This window comes from Gymnoscopelus braueri, assembly GCF_963280865.1.
Source record: "Gymnoscopelus braueri genome assembly, chromosome: 7".
Lineage (NCBI taxonomy): Eukaryota > Metazoa > Chordata > Actinopteri > Myctophiformes > Myctophidae > Gymnoscopelus > Gymnoscopelus braueri.
This window is the reverse complement of record NC_137608.1, coordinates 21559796-21579415: the sequence shown is the minus strand read 5'-3', so window position 1 is coordinate 21579415 and position 19620 is coordinate 21559796. Positions and strand designations below refer to the sequence as shown.

Genomic DNA, 19620 nt, shown 5'->3' with positions numbered 1-19620 from the left:
TTTTAAGGTTAAGAAAGAATTTATGTTAACTGCGTTCGGAAATACACTGAGCGCACTGGCTAATACATAGGCAAGTGCGCTCCGGTGTGCAATTTAGAGTGATTAATCCAAGAACAAATCAACAGCTACCTCAGCGAGCGTAAACTGTTGTTTGAATTCCAATCGGGCTTCAGAACATCCCACTCCACTGACACATGCCTACTGTATTTGACCGACTACATCAAACGTGAGGTAGACTCCGGCAAATACTGCGGCATGGTCATGCTGGACCTCCAAAAGGCGTTTGACACTGTAAACCACTCAATTCTACTTGATAAGCTGAGGGCGATTGGTTTTGATTGCACATCACTAAATTGGATGAGATCTTACTTGGAGGGTAGAGAGCAAGTGGTTGACATCAACGGAACCATGTCCTCATCTCTCCCGGTGAGCTGCGGGGTTCCTCAAGGCAGCATTCTAGGGCCGTTACTGTTCCTACTATACATTAACGACATGAATGCTGCCTGTAAATGCAAACTGTTCCTGTTCGCTGATGACTCGGCACTCCTGATCTCGGGTGAGGACAAGTTGCAAGTTGAGGAAGCTCTCAGCTCTGAACTCTCAAAAATCCGTACCTGGCTTACCGATAACAAACTGTCACTACACCTTGGGAAAACTGAATCCATTCTCTTTGGGACCAAACATTCCCTCAGTAAGATGAAGGTAAATGACTTCAAGGTCAAAGTCGATGACACAATCATCTCTAGCAAAGAAGAGATTACCTATTTGGGATGTATTCTTGACAAATACGTGACAGGTGAAAGCATGGCAACAAAGGTGGTCAAAAGAATAAACCAGAGAACCAGATTTAGGCCCTGATTCAACCCCTGTTTTGACTATGCTTGCTCCTCTTGGTACTCCAACACCTCAGTGTCACTGAAGACTAAGCTTCAAACCTCCCAAAACAAACTGATTCGACTACTTCTCGGACTGGGGCCCATGACCCACCTCTCACCCACTCACTTTGCCAGCCTAGGCTGGCTCAGGGTGGAAGACAGGGTTAAACAACTAAAAATGGGACTGGTCTTCAAAATCGTAAATGCAGATTTGCCCGAAATGCCCCCTATACCCGCATATCTGTCTAAATTCCTCCAAAAAGTTAGTGACACCCACAGTCACGAAACTAGAGGGAGCATAAACAACAATCTGGTACCACCCACCCATAAAACAAACATGGGCAAATTCTCCTTCTACAGCACGGCCACCAAGGTATGGAATAGTCCAACCCCATCCCTCAAAAAATGCAGTTCGCTGGGCTCATTTAAAACAGCCCTAAAAACTCATCTTTCTGGAGGCCATAAGAGGAGGTAGTACCAGTTTCCCGGTAGACAGACGACCCCCCTCCCCTTTTTTTGTATATATTTTTTATTTTTCTTTGCTTTTTTGTTGTTGTACATAGTGGTGGTATTTTTCCTCTGTATTTTTATGTTGATTTTTGAACTGTTTGGTTGCTACTATATATGTCTATGAAATTAATTCAAGGACCCCAACGGAAACAAGTCCGCAAGGACTTTTTTGGTTGGACCTTTTAGACAAAAGTATTATAAATGTAACTGTGTTGTTTTACATTCTTTTGCCTAATAACATTTACAATCAATCAATAAATCATTTCCGAACGCACATTATATGTGTGTACTGTAAAATGTAGCATAGACACAACTTTTTTTCTGGTTGTGCCCCCACAACACATTTTGGAAAGATGTATTCTGTATATATCCTATTGTTGACAATAATTACTGACTGACTTACTAACTTAAATTACTACTCTACAATAATGATAGAAATAAACAGCAGAGTTCCAAATGGAGCCATTCTAAATCTTAATTTATAAATAGTATTTGAAAATAACTACAATAAATAAATAAGAAAGCTGCAAAAACAGTCAATTTGTATTTTTTGTTTAATGTTTTCCCTAGAGTCTAGGGGATTATCCCTGGCCCTGGTGTAAATGATGAAAAAAGAACATAAACTACGCAAAAAACTTATCCTTTTTAACATTATTTATAATGGACATATTAAAAGTTTACGTGTGTGCGCACCTTCAACGTGATTTTATTTGGACTACAAAGACCATGAACACCTTGAACAGGGACGCTGTTTACGTCAACGCGTCTGCAGTCTTTATATACGTAACTTCCCCGGAAGTCGGTCTTTTTTCATAGCAAAGGTAAGAATGCCCTGTTTCCACACCATAGAAGGAAAACAAATCTGTTTCCATCTCTGTTTTTATAGTATCATCACTGTACCCCAACACTGGTAACCTAAAGTATATGTTCTTAGGGTCCGGTCAATGTGATTATTGTGGGATTTTAACACATAATGACTCTATAATAAAGTGTTACGTTTATCGCTATTCTTGGGCCCACCGGCTAGCCTTCGTGCTATCAGGATGCGTTGTAACATTGCACTCAGTTTTAGTCACCGGACCTGCTTAGCATGAAAACTGTATTCTACCAACAGTTAGCTGTTTATTTATCTTAAATGTTAGACTTTAAAGTGACTTTAAATGATGGGCTGCCTGACATTCGAGTTGCTAGCAGCTAGCTAATATGGCAGTGACACTAAGGTAGTCACCGTGTGCCCGTGTCATGCCTCCGCTTTGGGTGTACATGTGCTTGTGTGTTGGCATTTAATCTAAACGCCGAATCGTAATTATATATGATATGTTGGAAGTCATGCAAATCGTATGCCAGTGGTCGTTCTCAAATTGCGTTTACGTGACGAGAACTCACTCATTAACAACGGAGATGTTTGTATGCTATGCTGTATATTGCTCCTACATAACATGTGTTTCACATGATTGCAGCTGGTTACGTTTCGGATTGTTTGGCGTGTGTGGTGTAATAAATTTAGTGTTATGGTTACGTTGGTGGTGGTAGGGTAAGGATCTGTGGAGGTTGCTACCTATGTATGCTACCGTGCTACTACCTGTATGTGTTGAAGTAAAAGAGAAATCGGGTCAGTTTGTAAGCTGATGCTAGGGACGATGGGGTTCATGTGGTTCTCTAAGCATAAATAACCCAAACCTAAATGTTAATTTAGGTGTAATCAGCTCAGTTAATTGGCAAATTCACTTAAACTGGTTGTTTGAACACTTTTTTACAGTTTGTAAAAAGGTACAGATTTGTACAAAAGGATGCTAAAAGGATAACCCAAAAGCCCATAGCTTATTTCCTGTGTATTTCAATTCATCAAGACATTTAAAGGGACATTTCACTTTCAAAAAAACTTTTGGTCATTTTATCGTCTACTCAGGCTTTTGTGAGCCCCCCAGACCGTTTTGAAGTTGCTTGATTCAGTATTTAGATATTTGATATTCATTTTATCAGACACGCCCCCTTCCTATACAAACATTTTTTAACATGTTAGATTTGTCAAAAACACCCGTCCTTGGTTCTGGTGACTCACCCTGCCCTCCTAATATGCGAGGGGGCCGTGTTTTTTCAATAACTTCATTTTAAATATTTTTTGGAAAATGAAAAAAATGAAATGCATTTAAAAAAATACTAATAATTGAAAAAACACGGCCCCCTCGCGTATTAGGAGGGCAGGGTGAGTCAGCAGCAGAACCAAGGACGGGTGTTTTTGATGAATCTAACAGGTTAAAAATGGAGTTTGAAGTTATAATGGGTTTGTATAGGAAGGGGGAGTGTCTGACAAAATAATTATCAAATATCTAAATACTAAATCAAGCAACTTAAAAACGGTCTGGGGGGCTCACAAAAGCCTGAGTAGACAATAAAATGACAATTTTTTTAAAGTGAAATATCCCTTTAAAGGCTGACAAACTGCAAACTGACTGATCTCTCAAATTGACTGCTACACAAATTCAAAACTAATGGTGGTTATTGTGATAATCTCTGAACCCCTTCCCTAGATGGCAGAGGGGGACAAGAAGGTGGTTGCCAAGAAGAGGCCGCACTGCAGCCGGAACCCGGTTCTGGCCCGGGGCATTGGCCGGTACTCTCGGTCTGCCATGTTCGCCCGCAGGGCTATGTACAAGAGGAAGACCAAGACTACAGAGACCAAGGTTTGTGACTAATTGGAATGTATACCATCAAACTCGATGCATTTCCATATTTGCTACATGTTTGTGCAGTATCTTTATTAAATCAGCATCTTGGTTTTATGCAGCCCGAGAAGAAGATGAAGGTGAGGCCACAAGCTACCGTCGTCAAGACTGTTGGAGGAGACAAGAATGGAGGCACCCGTGTTGTCAAGATGCGCAAAATGGTAAGTTTTTAGATCTGGTCAGTTCCATATTTAGTCACAACGTCTGGACCATGGTGCATGATTTGATAAAAGGATATATTGCCCCTACATTACATGTGTTTCACATGGTTGCAGCTGGTTAAGTTTCGGATTGTTTGGTGTGTGTGGTGTAATACATTTTGTGTTATGGTTACCTTGGTGGTGGTATGGTAGGATAAGGATCTGTGGAGGTTGTTATCCATGCTGTGAGAGCAGTCAAGGTTTCTACAGTGTGCCTGACTGCTGAAAGGAAAACTTAAACAGTTTTCAATATAAAACCAATTCTGATGTGAGGAGATCAATAATATAATGTGTAATTCTTCTTAATATTGACATCAAAACAATGACATGAAACATGTTTGTCATCGAGCATACACCCGATAATGAAACAATGTGTTGGTGTTGGATTACCAGTTTGAAAATAAGCTACACAGCACTCTGATCACACCCTGAAATGGACCCCCTAATCAAATTGAAACACAAATGCAATATACAGCATGTTTTCTTGGATTTAACATAAGTGAACCATGGGTCGTGCCAGCAGTATTCTGACCTAGGGACTTGTTTGTAAATGATGTGCTGTTTGGCCCTTAAAATGACATAGTTCTATATGTGTTCGCTACTGTAGCCCCGCTACTACCCAACAGAGGACGTTGCCCGCAAACTTAAGAGCCATGGCAAGAAGCCCTTCTGCCAGCACAGGAGGAGACTGCGTGCCACCATCACCCCAGGAACTGTCCTCATTTTGCTCACCGGTCGCCACCGTGGAAAGGTAAGGACTCCTTGGGCATACCTGGATATCGTTGCTGTCAGGCAGTAACCTTGTATCTTAAAATTTGAACTTTTTATGTTGTCACGCAAAAATAGCCTATCTACAAGCTCACAACACATCGCAATGCCATGTGAGCTTGTAGATGGGCTATTTTTTAACTTTGAAGTGAAAGTGGTTCAAGTCTGCCTTTAGGTTGTATAAATATTGAACCAAAGAAATGTAACAAGATTGTGACTTAATATCTACACTGGATTCATTGAAACAGTTTCTTTTTTCCATTTCCTGAAAAGTATGTTAAAGGTTATTAAAGGTTTCTACCTTACGGCAGCTATTAACAGACTCGCATGACATTTGATGCAATATTGTGTGTGCCGAGATGCAGAAATGATCATCCTACAAATTATTGGAACTTAAACTCATGCATTTCATCAGTTATTGAGTTCATCATTAGGTTAGGGCCACTTACTTGTATGTAGGAGTGAACGATCACACAGCTAAACAAGCAGATGTTGTGACGTGAAAAGACAATGCTTTATCTTTGGGTGTGTGTACTGAAGGGCTGGTAACTTTCCTCAGAAGATATTCGAATGTTGGTCTTAAAAATTGGCAGATATTCGAATATTATTATTAAAATAAAGTCATATATATTATTATATATTATTATATATTTTGTTTGTTTTTAGAACTTGATACATTGTTTTTGTATTGTCCCTGTCAAATAAACATTCAAAATAAATAATAAATAAATGCATAAATTCAACAAATTAATTGTCATATTCGAATATACATATTTTCTCCATATTTGAAATTAATTCACCAGCCCTAGTGTACTTCAAATAGATCTTTGATTAAACTACAGTACATTAAATGGACATCCATCCAATGGCTGAATCTGACATTGTTAAACGGTTTTGATACACATGCCATTTCTCCTAGAGATGTAGTCCCTTTCTCCTCACAAATGCTGCGTGGGCAAATTATGGAGGCATACAACTGATCCCACACACTGAACCTGAGTTCAACTGCTGTAAACAACATGAATTGTGTCAGCTCTGAAATGGAGAGGAAGAGGACCCTTTAGATATTTGCCATGTGTGAAGTAGATTTTCTTCAAATAATTTTAATTGGATGCACCATATTGCTATGTCAAGCTCCCTTAATTTGGTGAGGCATTAATTCCAGTTGTTTGGTTTGTGATGTTTAGGGAAGTGATCTTGTCAGGCAAAAACCTTCTCAACAGTACAGACACTTAAGAATCCAACATCATAAAGCTTGAATGATTGGAAAAATACAGGTCTTAGTGGATTATGTTATGATGTATTAATTGTCTGCTGTCTCCTACATTTCAGCGTGTTGTGTTCCTGAAGATGCTCGCAAGTGGTCTCCTGCTTGTCAGTGGTGAGGACAACTACATTTTCAGTATCTAAATTATTTGTGTACAATCTTTTTTCAACTGTGCATCGCTATGTTGGCTTAACGATGTGACCTAGAGCACTCCAAGTGGTCACAACAATCTAAATCTAACAGACGTTTAACCACTTGAACCCTAGCATCTCTAACATTTGCAGAAAATGGATCTAGAAGCTGTTCTGAGCTTGGAGATCTATTTTTGGCAGAAATTTGGCATAGACAAAGAGCCGACTAAGTATAAAGGGTTAAGTGGTTAATGCTGCCACTCTTAACATTATTTCATTTTTACCACCTTCAGGCCCCCTTGCCGTGAACAGAGTTCCCCTGCGTAGGGCACACCAGAAATTTGTCATCGCTACAAACACCAAAGTTGACATCTCTGGTGTGAAAGTACCCAGAACTCTGACTGACCAGTACTTCAAGAAGAAGAGGCTGAGGAAGCCCCGTCATCAGGAGGGAGATCTCTTTGATACAGAGAAAGAGGTGAATTATCCACATCTTGAAATACCCATTTGTACCGTTGTCTATGTAGAGTATTGAAACATTACTAATTTCTCTAATTTCTTATCTCCCACTACAGAAGTACCAGCTGACAGAGCAGAGGAAGGAAGACCAGAAAGCTGTGGACTCCCAGCTCCTGCCTTGCATTAAGAAAGTCCCTCACCTGAAGGATTACCTGCGTTCAAGCTTCTGCCTGTCCAATGGTGTCTATGCACACAAGCTGGTTTTCTAAATGTGTTATAAATAAAGTACTACTACCGTTCAGTTATATTGGTTTGTGTGGTTTTTTTTTTTTGGCCAAAGTTCTGAGTTGATCAGTGATTTACTTGCATTGTATCTAGTTAACCAATTGCATCACTAGTTAGCCTTTGAATAGTCTTGCAAGCCAGACTGCCTTCCACAATTTTCAAATGCTTCCATCATAGTCTGGAGCACGAAAGAAAGTGATCAGGGGATAAAGCGGATTTGGCGCCTCCTGCCCGCTTCAGCTTAATCTTTGGTGGTGCAAATTTGTCATAAAAGCAGCTTGCTGCAAAGACTTAGTTCACCCAAAAAATTACTTATTTTCTATCAATTCCACACCCCATGAAGCCTTGAATCCATGGATTTATTTTTGTGGCATTCCTCAAGGCAATAATTTGATTCGTCTCCTACCGGCTAATGTATCCGGTAGGAGACACAAGTCGATTATTTGTCTCCTACCTGATACACACCTGGTCATCAAATTATTGGCTTAGGAATGCCACAAACTAAAATAAATCCATGAATTCAAGGCTTCATGGGGTGTGCAATTGATAGAAAATGTCATTTTTTGGGTTAACTCCAAGTTGGAAATTGCATCTTTCTGGAGGCATGTTGTCCTAGCATTTGGAGATCATGCAATGTTGTCTGCAAGACAAGGCCTTCGCAATTCTTGTTACAAGTCATGCTAGATAAGCCTGTAAGGCCACTTATGAGGCTACCCATTTAGAGAGCCTGACCAAGTTGTGAAATAAAATTTTTATTCAAAAACAATGTTGCGATACTGCTTATAACCGTTTCCATCTTAAAGTAGAACTTGTGTTCCAGGTCTTTGAAGTAACAGTGTTTGGATCCACTTCATCCTTTTTAAGCATTGAAAATAACTAGTTGTACATGGAAAACTGGAAGTGGCTGAAATATAATTTCTTGATCCAAGCATTATACAAACATTGCAATCTTATACCTATGTTGTAAAACCATTTGAATGATGTCTTGTGTACAACGGTGTGATGACTAAAAGAACAACCACTACAGAAATTCTAGACAGCCAAACCATAATGTTTTAATTAGAAAAGAAATTGGTCACACCTAATGAAACAGAAGACAAAAAATAAATACATGTTTCATTTCTCTTATATGGCCATGTTTTTTTTTCTCCTCCAAAAACAAAGAAGTTCAACAAAGTAGAAAGCAGCACAGAAAAAGGCAGTGCCCCTTGATCAGGAATGATAAAGCCTTTCTGTCAAAATCAGTCAGTAAATAATGGTCAGTTGGTATTTATGGGAGCGCATTCCCCTTAGCCGGACTTGAACAGCAGAATGGCAACTTGGCCCAAGTAGAAGTAGATGAAATGCTTCGTCTCATGAGTAACGTAGCTGCCGAAGTTCCTCCCAACGATGCAATGCCAGGTGGGGTTGTACTTCTTATCAAACTCCTGTGAGGGGGAGAGACCAACAATACCAGTGAATCACCTGTAGAGATTAGTTTACGGTAACTTAACTGTAAGCCCTATACTTCTTATGTTGAATAGCGAAAATGGCACATCTACAAGCTCAACGCAGCATATTTTGTCAGCTTGGGTATTTTTGCCATTTCTGCCCAAAATGGGGATGTCAGATTTAAAGTGGATAAGGGTATGACACAAATATATATCAAGGATCCCAAATTAGCCTTAATTTTATTATAATTGCCAGAATATGTAGACAGTGGTGCCCATATTAACCTGAGTATATGACATTAATTAACTATTATGCATCTACCATTGCCATAATAAAGAACTGCAAATAAGAGGATGTTTGACTAATGCAATACACTGATGGGTTAGTTATGTGCATACAACTAGTATTTCACAAGGCATTTTATTTAAATAGGCCAATAGAAATCTTAATTCATCCTATCAACAAGTACACAGTAAACCAGACCAAAATATTTCTCTTGTGTACTCATGTCGTATATAAGATGTGTTGAATCTAAAATCTGTGTGTTAAGTGTTAATTTATCCATTTGTAATTGAGTGTATAAATGGAACCAAACTGAACCCATATGGGTAAATTTGGCTCCACGTGTAACGCTCGGAGTTAAATCAACACTGGATATTACTGTAAAGGAGTGTGATTAGTCGTTACCTTTTTGATGTAAGCAGCAATGTCTTTCTCGATGTTGTACTTCTCCAGGGCCTGTGTGGCACACTCCACTGCATCTTGCTGCATGTCCTCAGACATATCTGCATTCTTTATCACTGCCTTTCTGTCAGACATGGTTGTTGTTGCTGTGGGAAACCAAAAACAGTAGGGGGCATTAAACTTCTTCACTGTCACAGCACTGATTTGACGTGCACAGACAAGCTACTCACTAGACAGCCCATTACAAACTCTACTTAAGGGAATTCCTGACCTGGGGATTTTAAAGCTGCTGGAATCATAATTTTTTTTAAAGAATAAAGCGTACATTTAGCCGACATGTATGGTAGGGTATGTTAATACATGTACAATCAGTTGAATCAGAAGATTATTGTCACATCAGGTTTAGGTATTATTAAGTGGGTGGAATTATTTTTTTCGTGCAAGCGCCATCATTTGTAGTTTTTAGTTTTCTGCTGATAATTTTAGACTGTGTGCGTGTCGGGTAGGACACCTACTGGTTGACAACTAGTACTGCTTGAAACTCATAGATCAACATCTCCCCTGACTAAGCGGGTGTTGCCGTAGCAGAAGAAATGTGGTCTCATGCGGGAGACCGCAGATCAAATCCGAGAATGGACATTATTAAAGTTATGGATCGCAGCTTTTAGGAAATGCCATCTCATGCACAGAGTAAAGCTAGTTAACGTTACATAATAAGCAACACATGACATCCACTGAAAACTGGCCATATCTACTCTATGTGTTGTTGCATAACAGTTTCCATCAGCATCACCACAGCATCTCTAGTAGTTTCTATGGATACGCAGGACACTTGGTCAATCCTATATTTTCTAATATATATTAAAAAAAAACGCAGTCCTCACACCAGGCTTTCGTTGCAAATTGCACTGCAACTCGATAATAAAAAAAATAACCCAATGCGCGTGTTTGCTCAGATAAAGCAACAAATAAAAAATGTCTCAAGATCCTGAGCTAGCGTTGGGATTTAAAAGAGAACCACGCTACCGTGCAGGCAGCAATTAGTGTTGCCATCTTTAGCGAGAGAAACAAGCAACCAGGTCTATGAAAACAAGCCCAAAAGAAGCGAGCCCTTCGCCCTTTAAACACATACGTTGTCCATTTGAAAGTAGCCGACTTACAAGCTCACAACGCGTCGCATCCTAACTCTATGGTCGCATCGTAGAGCTGCTATTATTGGCAACCACCAATATTTACAAGCGGATTTAACAGAAAAACAAGCCCAAAGTCTTATAATATGCGGACATGGCAACGCTGACAGCAATGAATGAACACAAATATGAACGCTGAACGCTTAGCTTGAGCAAAAAAAAAGGCCATCACTGACTGACCACATCTTCGACTGTTCTGTATTCAAATGTATATAATTAGTAACGTTAACAACCGGCTATTTAGATTCACATACATCTTTGATTTACCTTATTATGTCCTTGTAGATTAGATTGCTTGTCTTCTTTAAAGAGACGACTCTTCTTCTCTAAGCGACAACTCCCGCGAAGTGGTTGACACAAAAGTAATGTGGGTGTGTGACTGCCGTAGAACCCTGTGTTGAATGCGTCCTATTGGCTGCTATTAACGGACCTCGCGCTGCCATTGGTCCATTCGAGGATGTCTTCCCTGGTGTTTCTGTCAGCATTTTGTTTCCGACCATCATGCCTTGCGCCCATAGCCTCGTTACCCTGACAACCTTGGTAAATAACAACGTTCACGCCTAGCTAGCATCAAACCACTGACTGCTTCTGATGGTGTTATAGAACAGTGGTTCTCAACCTTTTCAGGCCGCGACCCCCCAAAAGAATCATATTTGAGTTGAGGTATTTCAGTTAATTTGACTCGGTTCCACAGATAAATATTGTGAAAGATATTGGGAGGCGTTGTGTGCTGGTAGATTTTTTATTTATTTTTTGCCTCTTATATTATTTTACAATTTAGCCAATGTTTGACCAGTTTTTATAGTATAGTTTGCTGATCACTTTTGATGATGCAGTAATGGTCTTTAATATTTTCTCTTTATTTTTTTGTCTTAAAAGTCCTTAAATTGTCACTTCACTGTCATCTGTGAACCCCCCCCCCCCCCCCCTGAGAACCCGTTATAGAAGAAAGAAACAAAAGCAAAGCTTAACTTGCCATAATATTACACTGTTTTCTGTCACAGAAGATTGTGACAGCTCAGGGGAAATAGTTTTGTACAGTATTTTCACCAGCTAATTGTAGAAAGTAGAAACATATTTCACAAATGAGATATTAGTCATTGATATTGCTTTTTGAACAAAATGTATCTCTTGTATTTATTTCACTCATACTGAAAACATAAGGAAAAGCAGATCACCTTTATGTATTTCTATTTTTTTGGTCATAAAGGTTGTCACATGCAAGCACAACCCTTTATGATTCCAGCCATCACAAGTTAAAGTTTAGGCTAAATGCCTAAATTGTAAAAGTGTCTATTAAGTTCACTTGAAAGATTGAAGTTGTGAAAAAGGATATTTCGCCACAATAACCCTTTAGCAAAATACAATTGTGCTGACCTAAAACACACATAAAAACACCCCAAACTATAAAAATACTAAAACAAACTATATTCACAAATATGAAGAAAATAGCTATAAAGCATAAGGGAAATAACACAAGCAGGGTATTTCCACATGTCAATGACTGGCAAAGATCACACACCTCTTACGATTTCCAGTATTACCATGTGAGTGCATAAGATAGTCGGTACTTCTTACATTAAAATTATTAATTTAAAAGTAAAAGCATAAATGCACCCAAACATGGAGATGCTATCAATCTCAATTTTCTGTCATTTACCTGGACTTAACATAAGAAATAATACAACAATGACTATCGGTCTGGCAGGTTTACCAATGTGTATTTTGGCCACGTCACAACAGGCAAACTATTGGCAAAAATGGCAGATCTACAGGCTCGCTACGCATTGTCAGCTTGTAGATCAACCACTTTCGTCAAGATTTGCTGTTGAAGGAAAAAAGGACCTGGCCAAGCCAAGGATAGAGCCCTGGGGAACCCCTGGTCGATGAAGTACTGTATAGGGTTTAAGTGGTTCATATCCATGTGACCTACCCAGGTCAATGACATGCTCTAAATTCCACATGGTAAATAAGAAATATCATTATGAAATATAATACTGAAAACTGTTGGAGGCACAGAGCTCAATGATGAGGTTACGCCATGTAAATGTATCATTTATGATGAGCTACAATATGTGAAGCTCAGCTTAACATCAGCCCAGTTGTCTCAGGAGCACCGACTGTTGCCAAGATAATCAAACAAGGCAACAGCAAAATATTTCACAATAATGAGATGCGTAACTAAACCAAGACACACAGTGTATTGCGTAGGTATTTCACAGTCAAAATTGGTATATGATAAAGCAGTGTTAGGACACCATGATTAAAAACACTTTTGCGTACATGTAAAAATATTTGTCAAGGTAATGCTTTTTTTTATGGAGGAAATATGGAAATTTCAAAAGAACACAGGAAAAATGCTTTAACAGTGTTGATGAATGCTTCTCTTTTGTTGGAAATTTAAAGATGCCAATTTGAGTATTTAGACTTATTTTTTTGTAAAATAAGAATTGACCCGAAACAATAAAATAAATAAAACAAAACATCACAGCTCCTCTCTTTCCAGCATTACACATGGGCAGTAAATAAAAAGTATTCCAAAAGTATACGAACACACCAACACATAATGCATTCATGAACATGCTTCACACATTTTGTTTACAGGTAATCAGTTGTTTTGTTAACATTTTCTCCTGCAGATTCTGCGTTTTTTGGTTCACTCGCTGCGTTCCTTTGGCTCCCTGTATCTGTAATGGATATACTCAAAGATGTCCCTTTCACTGTCCACCATCAGAGGCTCTCCTGCCACTCCTACAGAACAGACAGCAATAACAGAGTATAAATAACAAAACTAAATTAGAAAGAGACATTGATTCTTGATTGATAGGTAGGAGTTGCATCAAGTTGAAACAGGGTCCAAATTGCTCAGTCACACAGAGTTGAAAATTGACAGTGACTCACCGGTGACCCCGAGTGGCCGTACACTGTACTCGTTGAGGGTGAAGCCTTTCTCCAGAGCATGAGTTCTCATGTTCTTATTAAAGATATCACTCCCAGTGAAATACAGAATACCACAAAAGTACTGGTCCTTGGGAATTAACCTTGGGACAGCCCAGAGAGCACAGGGAGATACATGAATAAATGGGTACAAATTTAACAAGAAACTATGCACTCATTATAAACATGTTTACTAACTCTTTGAAGGTTAAGAGCAAAATAAAAGGAGGCGAGTACCCACCTGATGTCAATACGCCTGTGAAGGTACTCCTCCTCATCTTCATCACTGCTCTGCAGCTGGCAGACACCCTATAGAACAGACATGCACATTAAATGGCCTGCAGGCCAGAACCAGCCTGTTATGCGTGAATGCGTGCATTTGTGTGTACCTTCACACATTTGAAACGGATTGACCTAATGTAATAATAAATACATTATTTAAAAAAAATAACAGACATAATGTGCCAGAATTCGACTCCCCCTTCGCCCACTCATACGCATTAAAGGCCCTACGACACCAAACCTATTTGCAAGAACTAACAGCAGCTACAGCGACTGAACTGATCAGATCACTTTACGATGAGACCATTGATTTGCTGCTCACTTAGTTTCTCTTCTCATGCCCTGATTTGCACATGCTGAAGAGCCAGACAGCAACATGCTCAGCTGGGTGAACAGCCACTGCCAATGGCAGACTACCTCCAACGGCACGAGACACACCACAAAGACTACAGCGATTGTCAGCCACATATGACATAACGACATTGGCTTGGTGTGTCAGGGCCTTTAGCCGTATCCCTAGTTTGTCAAGATCCTGTCCTCGCAAGAGACTAAAACCTGTGTCGTCACTTCGAGACAAAACATGCAGAAAAATACATAAACCTCTCAGAAGCTTCTGTATACTACATTGACATAATGCACTTGTTAAATTTATAGGCAGAGATACAAGATGTGAGATTGAAGGACAACTATTGTATAATTACTTTCATGATACTGTAAATACTAAACAACATGTACAGCACATACGGTTTAGTATAAGTTAATTTAATGATAGGGAGTGGTTAGGATATGAATTAGTTTTGTCCTCAACAGGAATCTGAATTTCTCATGTAGTCCCCAATGACAAATAGTTGCCCACCCCTGCAATGGAAGCAATAACCATCACATGGTGACCACGGTCATGAGGCTCCTGTGCTTAGAGGAGTGAGGGCATATCGACTTCATTACAGCACTAATTGCATTACCAATTACGCTATCAAACGCATTTGGGTTTTGCACACACGTAAGCCGATTAAGCAGTGGCCTCACCATGAACTTGGTGTCTCCTTTGGACAGAGTGTCTGTCACAAATCCAATGGATTCAAAGTGTTCCACAACAGCATTGAGGAGTTTGGGCTGAAAAGGGGTTCAACAAACAGATGGAAGTTAGGAATTTGAATGAAGTTTTAATCAGGATTCATGGGTATTCAGGCCGCTGTAGAAATGGCCCTCACCTGCTTCTCAGACTGAGAGGTGAAGTCTGGGTGGGTCAGTAAGATATCAATATCACCACTGGAGTCAGCACCTAGGTATCACCAACATGGATGTAAGAAGAAAGACAAGACCAGAAGCAAACAGCAATATTTAAAAGGAATGTTCTCACCTCTCCTGTAGCTTCCACAAATGGTTCCGATGTATTCTGTGTCTACCTTTTCCAACTCCTTTAGCATGAGAACCTAAACAAACACATGCACAAATGCAAGGCCACTTTATGTAAAACTGCACATTTCATGAACACAATCACCCAGAAACACTTAACAATTAAATGACTCACTTCCATCTTCTGCATTTCAGATCGTGGAATCCGCTTCTCAAATTCTTCAAAGTACCTGACGGAAGTAAAAGGAAGCTCCATCACACTTTACATACTCCGTATTCACATGAGGAAATAAAGACATACTACAGAGCTCAAGCCTGTACGCCTATACAGTATTACTATTTGATGTAGAAGACCTTCCATCTTTACCTGAGTCCTAACTGTTGATGATGGTTTAGCTTGTGTTCAATGTTTTTCAAATCTAAAAAAGAAAGAAAGATGGGTATATATACATTGTTATTCTCATAACACATGATGCATATATATAAAAAAGAACTATGCTAAAGAGGTCAGCATAATTATATGTCTTTCCTTAACAAAGTACAAAAGTGAAAAATGTATTTACTTACTACTTACAAGTATGGTCCATCATGCCAAAACATGATATGGCTCATATCCGGAAGTCATAGAACTCCATTGTCCAAAATAATAAACAAGTCCCAGAGCATAACTCGTCATTGCAATGAACATGGGAATTGTACAACTTTACAACGATAGCTTTTGCATCTCCCCTTCAGAATGTAAATAAGGCAACGAGCATACTCAGGGATGGTGATCGAAAGGACATTTGCCGTTAGTTTTTACAATGCTTGTGTTCATTGCTATGATGACTTATGCAGCCCAAAGCAATCGTACAGTTCTGGGAGTTTTTGTGGCATTGTGAAATATTTAACATTTACGGTAAATAACTTTTATTTTATACTTAAGTAGTCACTGCAGAGACAAGTAACTCCATGTTTTGGTTGTCACTATGATATCATCAAAATGACATCCGTTATTAGACCCTGTCTTATTTAATGGATTTTTATGACGTCCAGATATTAGCTATATTAGCTATAGCTAATAAATGCATTTTTCAGTGTTTTTACATTTCACCGGCTGTTTGCAATAAGAACATGTTTTATTACGGCAGCCTTATTCACTAAATTGTGTGCATTAAACCATAATAGCCTTTTCATCAAATTACTGTGACTGTCAATGTTGATGTCAATATGAACTTAAAACAGATGCAGAACAAACCTTCTAGTGTCTTCACCCCCTCATCAAAGAACTTCCTGGCTGCAGCAGGACTGAGAAAAAAGGAGAATCAAAAGAAGTAGTTAGTTACATGTAGAAAAGGATATATAAATGACCAGCTTAAATTCAACCCATTCCTGCCTCAACACCCTCAGTGTTCCAGATAGGAAGATAAAGAACAGCATTTTATGTTGTGTGTTGTTTGTTTCCTTTATTGCATTTATATTGTATGTGATGCTGTGCTTATTTGTATCTTGTTGATCAAGATAGTTATATTTTCTGGTTTACATGTCTTTATCACTGCATTTCAGTCCATAACCATAACCTTCATTAAAAAAAGAAGTGTTTTAATTGGTCACAACGTATGAAGAGTTTTGATATTGGACAGGGAATTCTTGCGGAATTACGCACCCAATTCCAGTAACTCTGGTGAGGAAAGTGATGGAAGAGCTTGTGTCATCATTACGAATCTAGAGAAAATAACAACGCATTAGCCTTTAGCCATAAATGTTAAGCCACAACCAAAAACGAAATGCATGAATGTTTCCTCAGATACAAAAAACACACCTTATCCAATTTCCTTAACGTCCCAGTTTGCAGGAATTCATCAATCTTCTTTGCAATTTGAACTCCCACACCCTCCTGTGGAAACATGACAATTCGAGTGATGACTCTAAAACATGACACGCCTCCATCTCAGCTCTGCTGACAAGCATACTGATGTTGACTGCCAAAAATCATCTGGCACACTGTCTTCACACTACAGTAGAGGGTAACACATTAACACATTCACAGAAGGGCATCCTTGGCAAGCTGGGTCACTGGTTAAATGGAGGAATCCCAGTGGACTCATGTCAACCTTCTGTGCACCACCACCCAAAAACTGTAATGTCAACACTGAAAGTCTATCTGAAAGAAGGCAATGTAAGTGCCACATTTACTACGATGGCTTAGAAGACTATCATATAAAGCTCACTGATCCACATCACATCAAATATGGAACAGATTTCTTATATAAAAACAGAAGAGTGCCGAGGACATTTTAAATTTCATAGTTACTTTTCCTTGCCTGCAGATGCATCTGTCAATTAAAGGCTATAAGTGGGTGATAACAAATATACAGCAGTTGCAGAAAAATGTGAGGATTGGTCCCATTTCTAAAGACATCTCTATCGTGCATGCATTACCCTATTGTATTAAATGCATTGTTCCACAGAGATTGCTGAACATACTATATGAATCTTTAAGTGCTGCTTCTTGATTGATGTTCATTGAAAGGCAATGTGCAGCATATCTGGAACATTCTTGAACTCCAACTATCTACTTAAGTTGACACAATTTGGCACTTTACTAGCAATGAAGTTACGTTTTTAAGGTTCATCTTCATGTCCATCACAGCCGATACCCAGACATGAGATAACAACAATTGCCTTTTGCTTAATAAACAAAGCTCAACAAGGAATGTGCTTCCTGCTACAACTGAAGAACCTGAATGTTTCAAAACCAGTCCTGAGCCAATATGACCAGTCAATATAACAACTAATTCAAACATTTGCCATTGTGGTTCTTCTCTGCTTCCTCCTACTACTCCACGGCTGCGGGCAGGGATATCATATGACAGCTGTTAGGGAAGCCGTGCGATGCCAGGTTGAAGACAAGAGCAGTTGGAAAATGTATGAACACACCCAGAGAACAACCTATTATCAAAAGCTTAACAATCCCAGTACAGAAATACACAGTCTCTGGTCACCCTACTGACTTCCCTCTATAGATACATGACACTTGATTTGCAGAATGTCGACTGCTCCTTAGGAATCCCATCCATTCTTCAGGCATGCTATCCTATTCACTATAATTATCTCATGGTATAGAGCGTCGCAGTTCCCGCCCACTTCCTGTTTTTTTTGGTGCCGGAAGAAAAAACTCAATGCATTTTTCAACATTTCCAAAAATATTTATATCTATTAATTTAAGCCTCGAATCAAGCCATCATGACATGACATGAATCATGACCATAAACGTTTGATTCTGTGATTTTTTTTTTGTTGAAAACGGCAAAACAAAGGGTATTTATTAAATATAGTATATCATATAATTAAATATAATTAAAAAAATGACAGAAAAAAACGTTTTATGGTCATGATTCATGTCATCTCGTGATGGCTTGATTCGAGGCTTAAATTAATAGATATAAATATTTTTGGAAATGTCAATGGAAAAATGCATTGGGTTTTTTCTTCCGGCACCAAAAAAAACAGGAAGTGGGCGGGAACTGCGACGCTCTATAACATTGCAGTGCACTGCTAGAAAGTAACAATCTTCCGCTACAGCTGCAACCATACTGTTATTCCATGCAGCTTGAATGCATCAACTATACTGTATAATATAGTCTACTACTGTGCCATCTGTGCTGAGATGTAATCATGATCCAACTACAAATCCCAGCAACTGAAGGTATTAAATCTGTATTTGTACGCACCAGTTTCTTAGCCTCCGTACCACTTTTGATCTTCTGGGGATATTTGGAAATGGTAGAGGCAGCTTTCCTAAACACAGGACACAAGAAACCATATATTCAATTTCAAAACAAAGAGGTTGTGAATAGACTGACTAATATTAGACAATTTCATTATTTTTCCTGATTAATAAACTCTGAGAAGCTCTGGACAATATGAAAACACATGTTGAATGACTGTACCTGTAGGCATTGTATTTGTGTATGGCTCTGTTGACATTCTTCTCATAATTGGCCAGTTCTGTAAGTGAAAAACCCCATCATCAGTCCAACATCTTTTCTTTCTGTTGATTGCCACCACTAGGTAGTGCTAAGTCAACCTATCCAGGAGGGATTTAAATGTCAAGACAAATAGGCTACTAGTAGGGCTTCAATATCTCCCCAAGCCTGAATTTTTCAATTTCTTCTTAATGTTTCTTCATTACTGAAAACATAACATTGTGCTCAAAAATACATTTAGTCATCTATCTGTATTCTGTGTCGCAGTTTGCAAGTAACAACCTGGTGAACAGCAGAGCATTAGCAGACATTAGCTCAGCACTACAACACGTACCGGTTAGAAAGTCTGTTATTCCTTCGTTTAGGGACTCCTGGGGTGCTTTCCTCTTACTCATGGTTGATGTGTCCTTTGCTTGACCGTATAATGGTAAATATGTAGTTACTGTGTAGTTGACCTGTCGGATAATAAGGAAGCAAATGTCCTGCAAGCCTTTAACAGCTAACGCGTTAGCACGTTCAAGGAAGCTAGCTAACAATGACCACACGTCATC

At 39.1% G+C, this 19620-nt stretch overlaps 3 protein-coding genes across 4 annotated transcripts; 1 reads left to right on the top strand and 2 right to left on the bottom strand.

Moving 5' to 3' along the window:
- Positions 1-3886: 3886 nt before the first annotated feature.
- rpl6 (ribosomal protein L6) lies at positions 3887-7241 on the top strand. Its single transcript, XM_080433971.1, has 6 exons — positions 3887-4069; positions 4174-4272; positions 4919-5062; positions 6412-6460; positions 6771-6955; positions 7053-7241. Exons 1-6 carry the CDS (start codon positions 3917-3919, stop codon positions 7203-7205), a joined length of 783 nt encoding a protein of 260 aa, XP_080290097.1. The 5' UTR covers positions 3887-3916; the 3' UTR covers positions 7206-7241.
- A 1010-nt stretch (positions 7242-8251) lies between these two features.
- On the bottom strand, positions 8252-10911 carry dynll1 (dynein, light chain, LC8-type 1). 2 transcript variants are annotated; one of them, XM_080433972.1, is made up of 3 exons: positions 10794-10911; positions 9340-9482; positions 8252-8648 (listed from the first exon to the last, which is right to left on the bottom strand). In XM_080433972.1, exons 2-3 carry the CDS (start codon positions 9469-9471, stop codon positions 8511-8513), a joined length of 270 nt encoding a protein of 89 aa, XP_080290098.1. In that variant the 5' UTR covers positions 9472-9482; positions 10794-10911; the 3' UTR covers positions 8252-8510. The 2 variants fall into 2 exon arrangements, with proteins under 2 accessions (XP_080290098.1, XP_080290099.1); XM_080433973.1 differs by having other exon boundaries at positions 10781-10896.
- A 721-nt stretch (positions 10912-11632) lies between these two features.
- polb (polymerase (DNA directed), beta) lies at positions 11633-19588 on the bottom strand. The gene is made up of 14 exons (XM_080434411.1): positions 19404-19588; positions 19034-19091; positions 18815-18881; positions 16903-16977; positions 16747-16805; positions 16339-16388; positions 15469-15520; positions 15277-15331; positions 15106-15178; positions 14957-15027; positions 14772-14858; positions 13705-13772; positions 13428-13567; positions 11633-13277 (listed from the first exon to the last, which is right to left on the bottom strand). Exons 1-14 carry the CDS (start codon positions 19462-19464, stop codon positions 13183-13185), a joined length of 1011 nt encoding a protein of 336 aa, XP_080290537.1. The 5' UTR covers positions 19465-19588; the 3' UTR covers positions 11633-13182.
- Between the last annotated feature and the right edge of the window lie 32 nt (positions 19589-19620).

Excerpts from the sequence above, each read along its gene's own strand:
- rpl6 (XM_080433971.1), top strand. The coding sequence starts at position 3,917 with ATGGCAGAGGGGGACAAGAAGGTGGTTGCCAAGAAGAGGCCGCACTGC. Across the intron at positions 4,273-4,918 it reads TTGTCAAGATGCGCAAAATG|CCCCGCTACTACCCAACAGA; the intron begins GTAAGTTTTTAG and ends TCGCTACTGTAG. Across the intron at positions 6,956-7,052 it reads TCTTTGATACAGAGAAAGAG|AAGTACCAGCTGACAGAGCA; the intron begins GTGAATTATCCA and ends CTCCCACTACAG.
- dynll1 (XM_080433972.1), bottom strand. The coding sequence starts at position 9,471 with ATGTCTGACAGAAAGGCAGTGATAAAGAATGCAGATATGTCTGAGGAC. Across the intron at positions 8,649-9,339 it reads TTGCTGCTTACATCAAAAAG|GAGTTTGATAAGAAGTACAA; the intron begins GTAACGACTAAT and ends TCCCCCTCACAG.
- polb (XM_080434411.1), bottom strand. The coding sequence starts at position 19,464 with ATGAGTAAGAGGAAAGCACCCCAGGAGTCCCTAAACGAAGGAATAACA. Across the intron at positions 16,389-16,746 it reads ACCAGAGTTACTGGAATTGG|TCCTGCTGCAGCCAGGAAGT; the intron begins GTGCGTAATTCC and ends CTTTTTTCTCAG. Across the intron at positions 15,332-15,468 it reads CATCAACAGTTAGGACTCAG|GTACTTTGAAGAATTTGAGA; the intron begins GTAAAGATGGAA and ends TACTTCCGTCAG.